General features: G+C 36.1%; 1 protein-coding gene across 2 annotated transcripts in view; it reads left to right on the top strand.

Annotated features, from left to right (window-relative positions):
• LOC137660325 (zwei Ig domain protein zig-8-like) overlaps positions 1 to 5,000 on the top strand; it is a 62,309-nt gene that overhangs the window by 37,678 nt on the left and 19,631 nt on the right. The window contains exons 3-4 of one of the 2 annotated variants that reach the window (XM_068395145.1): positions 1,000 to 1,169; positions 3,901 to 4,035. In XM_068395145.1, the coding sequence (XP_068251246.1) occupies positions 1,000 to 1,169; positions 3,901 to 4,035 (305 nt within the window). The remainder of the gene's footprint in view (positions 1 to 999; positions 1,170 to 3,900; positions 4,036 to 5,000) is intronic. The other variant, XM_068395146.1, reaches the window with a different exon arrangement.

Raw genomic sequence — 5,000 nt, forward strand, 5'->3', positions numbered from 1 at the left:
TCTGCTGTTCTTAATAATTTCAAACTGAACGGACGATCATGATTAATTTCCTTTCTGATGATACTGGTCTTCGCCAATTACTACCCTGAGGCTGTAAAGAAATAAAAGAAAAACATTTTTATTGAGGTATAGAAATGAAGAATTTCAAAATAACGTTCTGCTCGTTGATAAAAATAAAAATGAAAACAAGATGAAAGGATTTCAGAATGTCATGTAAGACCTAAGAGGATATGAAGTCAGTGGTGATTCCATATTTGCACTCTAAGGAGTTTTAATTGACGAATACTAATATCAGCAGAGCAAAAAGGGATTTTGAGCTCTAAATTAGTTTTTAAAACTTATTACCAACAACAGATGTAGTAATAAAAAAGCACACATACACAGAACACCATCGCCAAAACAATCACTAAAACAATATAACACTTATAACAGCAGGCTGATTACAATGTATTTTCTATTTGAATCATAATGGAATTTTATTAATTGAAGACACCAATATCACAACAGCAAGCTGAAAGCAATGCATTGATCATTTTTTCAAATAAAATTTAATTTTGATTCATAGTCTAAGGAAATAAAAGCCCATAAATCAGCATGTTGAACACTACGAGTTTTAAATGTATAGGATTATTGGAATTTGATACTTATTTAAAGACATATAAAAACTGCATTTTAATCACAGTGTACTTGTTTTATTATCATAATGAGATTCCATTACTCAAATGAATTAAATCAGCATGACCAAAACGTGACACCAAAAGTGAACAAGTTCGCCTTTTGTGGACATGGTAGCCACACGCGTTTCCCGTTTCTGATGTGTCCTTACTTCCTATGTGACATTTTTTATTACTACTTTTGGTTTCACGCGAAACATTTCTCGGATGTCCCGTTTCTTATTTCGTGTTCCTTCTTATAGGATTCCGGCCTTAGAGTTTATAGTTTTTGCGATGATCAACATTACTTTATCATATGACCATAATTTTTTTTTTTTCTACCAAGGTCTGTGGACACCAGATCCTCAACTCTTGCTGGGGCCATACGAGGAGGAGGCTCCGAGGAGTCTAACCAAAGCCCGGTTCATCACAGCCAACAACACTATGACCACGGTTCAAGTAGGGGCTCCTGCTGCCCTACGATGTCAGATCAGCAATGTTGCCAGTCACGAAACAGTAAGCTGCCTAATGTCCTCTCAGCAATGTTATCAGTCATTTTTTATCAGTAATGTTGCATGTTAAGAAATAATAAAAAACTTTATTTCAGATAATCCACTTCGTTAGTTATAAAACAGTAAGTCATATGAAGTTGTATAAGCAATGCTGATAATTCTCCTAGCCAGATGGATAGTAACCCTAAAGCAAATCAGCAATGCTTCCAATTATAAAACAGCAAGTTACTTAAAGCTACTTCATTAATATTATTAAAGGCGGGTACACATATGCGAACCGAACCTTGTATTGTAACCAATTCTTGTAACAAAAACGCAAGTGTGGACGGTTCCTCGAACCCGAACCCCGAACCCGCGAGGTTTGAGGCTCGGTTCACCCTCCGTCCCGGCAATTGTCGGTTTTTGGGCCCTGAATCAAAGGGAAGTCTCTTTGCACGTTACGCAACGTGTGGACGGGACCTGTATTGCACGCGTATCAACAGAGGTGGCTGAACTTGACACCGACTATGAATAAGGCCGTCCATAGAAGAGTCCCTTGTTTTGGTCAATCAGTGCGTATATGTGTACCATGGCTGATTGGAGTGAGGATGAGGTCCTTCAGTTTATTAGTTATTACGAAGAAAAGTCTTTTTACTGTGGTATGCAAAACACCTGAACCATTTTAACAAAATACGTCGCAATGATGCATGGATAGATATAGCACAAAAAACGGGAAAATCGATGGTGGAATGCAAGAGGAAGATGACTTGCTTGTTAGCGTCTATGAGAAGGAAGAAGGTTAAGATTAAGAAAAGCACTGGAACAGGGAAAGGTGAGTACAGAACTACAGACTGATGATCGCAGTGGATTTCAATGAAGTTACGTGCTTAACGCGGTTACGGTTCGTCCTCAACATTTTGACACCTTGTAACCGTATATGCGTAACACAGTTACGCATACAAGGTTCGGTTCGCGTGTGTGTACCCACCTTTAGCATTCACAAAATGGTCATTAACCAAATGTTTGATCAGATATGTTGCCGGTTACAGAACTGTAAGTATATCAATACCCGTTTGCAATGCTGTCTGGTAAAAAAAGCGTAAGGAGCCTCAAGTCGTAACAGCAATGTTGCTATTCAAAAAAGGCAAGTCCCCCGGTGTCAATATAGTAAGGTTGCTATTCAGTAAATGTGAATGTAAAGTATCAAGCTCTTAGATCAGCGTCAGGGAAAATTCTGAGATCATAAGTATCTCGATGTCAGTATAGTACTGGTATCAAACAAGAAACGAAGGGCCCCTAATGTCAGCCCTGTATTGTTACCAGTCACAAACTTTAAATAACTCTAGGTTAGATCAATAATGATGGCAGTCATGAAAAGAGAAATGACCTGATGCCAACTCAATAATAATGCTAGTCAAAAAATGGCAAATATTCCGATGTCAATTCAGCAAATTAGTCAATCATATCACGGAAAATAATGATATGATATTAGTAATGTTTTGGTAAAAAGTGTCAATATTTAAATGGGGAACTGTTGTCAGTTATAAGATGGAAAGTACACAACGACATCTGAAAGTTTCCCAATAAAAGATGGTAAGTAATTTGATGTAAGATCAGCATCATAACCAGTCATGGAATGGCAAGAATCAGTTATTAGTTCAGCTCTGTTGCCATTCTCAAAAAGGTTGTAACCTGACGTCTTTCCGCGTATGTCATCAGTAAGTAATTTGCTGTCAGCTAAGTAATGTTGTCAGTCAGGAAATGGTAACTAACCTGAAGTTAGTTTGTTGCTCTTCAAGTACAGTCGAATTCAATAGTTCACCAAGATTCACTGGTCATTACTTTCCCATTGAAGAAAGTTTGCTAGGCAGCAGCTCCTAGGCTCCCGTATGGGAGAGTGTCTGTGGGCTTTGGAATTTGACTGTAACCTCTGAGTCTCCAGTTTGGTAACAAGGTCCTTTCCAGGTAAGTAAGTACTTCTTGAGTCTAGAAAGTGCTTGTCAACAAGCCCATTGCTTAGAGTACTACCTTTGTTTTCCCGATTCAGGTACCTTTTTGCATTGTGACAAAATAGCATCTTATTGCAAAAAGCTTTGAGGATTTTTGCGTACCTAATTTTATGATAATGATTATGGAAATTACGTTGAAAAGCTACTACCATAAATAACAACAGAAATCTTTTATTCGTATAAATCTGATTAGAATGATATAATGCTAATCCTCAATTTGTTTAGGTTATTTTCTTTATAATGCATTCCAAATTAAGTAACTATTGAAGGTCCATCTTTGTTTCCTCTCATGCTTCCTCTCTAATGATGTCCCATTAGGGAGGTGTTCAGAGGGAATATTTCTGAGTTGGTCTTTTGTTATAAAGTTTAGCCATGCTATGATAATGTGGTATTCATGGCGATTGGATGACACCTCCATTTGCTCTGGGATGAAGGCATTAATGCAGGTTGAAAACGATCTTTTACGCCTTGAGGATAAAGACATAATTCATTATGGAAATGCAATAGACTTGGATACCATTAGATTGTATGAGATGTAATAACCATTGCATATGGACTTACGTTGGTTGTTGATTTTATTCGTCAACACTATTAATGTTGTTCTCTTTCCTACCATCATTACAAAGATGTGGTTTATTATCATTTTAATTATATGATGTATTATTAGCAGAAGGAAACTCGATTTCTGACTCGGCTAAATAAAACCAAGCAACTTGCCTGTTAAAATTTCCTTTCCTTCCACTTCAGGTATCCTGGATCCGACGTAGAGATCACCACCTCATAACACTCGGCTATCAGACTTATACTAACGATGACAGATTTTACGTTTCGAATTCCCTGCCTCTCCAGTTGCCGACGTTTGAAGGAAAGGTAAGGATCGAAGTAAGTAGACAAAATGGGTTTGTATATCACTCGTCCTGCGGGACTTTGTTTATGTTTGTTTGTCAATACTTCTTTCCCTTTTAAGAATCACTCTTTTTATCTATGTGTACATATTACACTGTGTGTTCACAGGCATACACATTCAACACGCACACACACACACACACACACACACACACATATATATATATGTATGTATATATTTACTGTATATATACACACATATATATACACACACATATATATATATATATATATATATATATATGTATATATATATATATATATATATATATATATATATATATATATATATATATATATATATATATGTGTGTGTGTGTGTGTGTATTCCATGTAAAACCACAATCAAACAAAACGTTAGCTGAGCTTGTAAAACTAGACATGAAAACTCCGACACAAAAGAATAGTATACAAGAAGAGAGAGAGAAAAAAAAAAACAGTCTGAGTGTGGAACATGCCATTCCTGCTCTTGGAAATTACATCGAGAGTTTTTCTAAACGGAGAACGTTGGAGATTATATTCGAGGTGGAACTCTTCCAGTGCCACTTGGGGAAAGACTGAAGACTCCTTTTGAAAAATCAGATGAAGACTACTCGAGGATTCTTCAAAGGAACATTCTGAGCATCATTGATCGGGAACGGATGGATGGAGAATTTCAGTGCATTCTTACATTTATCAGTTATTAATATATAACAACAATAAGTGGGTGTATGCTTTTTTTTATTATTGTGTAGACATGCCTCTATATATGATTGAGTATGTGCTATAGTTAGGGAGATGAATAAAACATAGTTGGTTTGATTACCGTAATACAGTTGTACTACCTTACAAAGTAAAGTTAATTACTAAGCATTCTTTCTTTAATTATAATTAAAGTTAACCTTTAATCTAACATGCAGTTATTATTAATATGATAGTGCATTACACAATATGATAATGCA

The sequence above is a fragment of the Palaemon carinicauda genome, chromosome 20, assembly GCF_036898095.1.
Source record: "Palaemon carinicauda isolate YSFRI2023 chromosome 20, ASM3689809v2, whole genome shotgun sequence".
In the NCBI taxonomy this organism is placed as follows: Eukaryota; Metazoa; Arthropoda; class Malacostraca; order Decapoda; family Palaemonidae; genus Palaemon; species Palaemon carinicauda.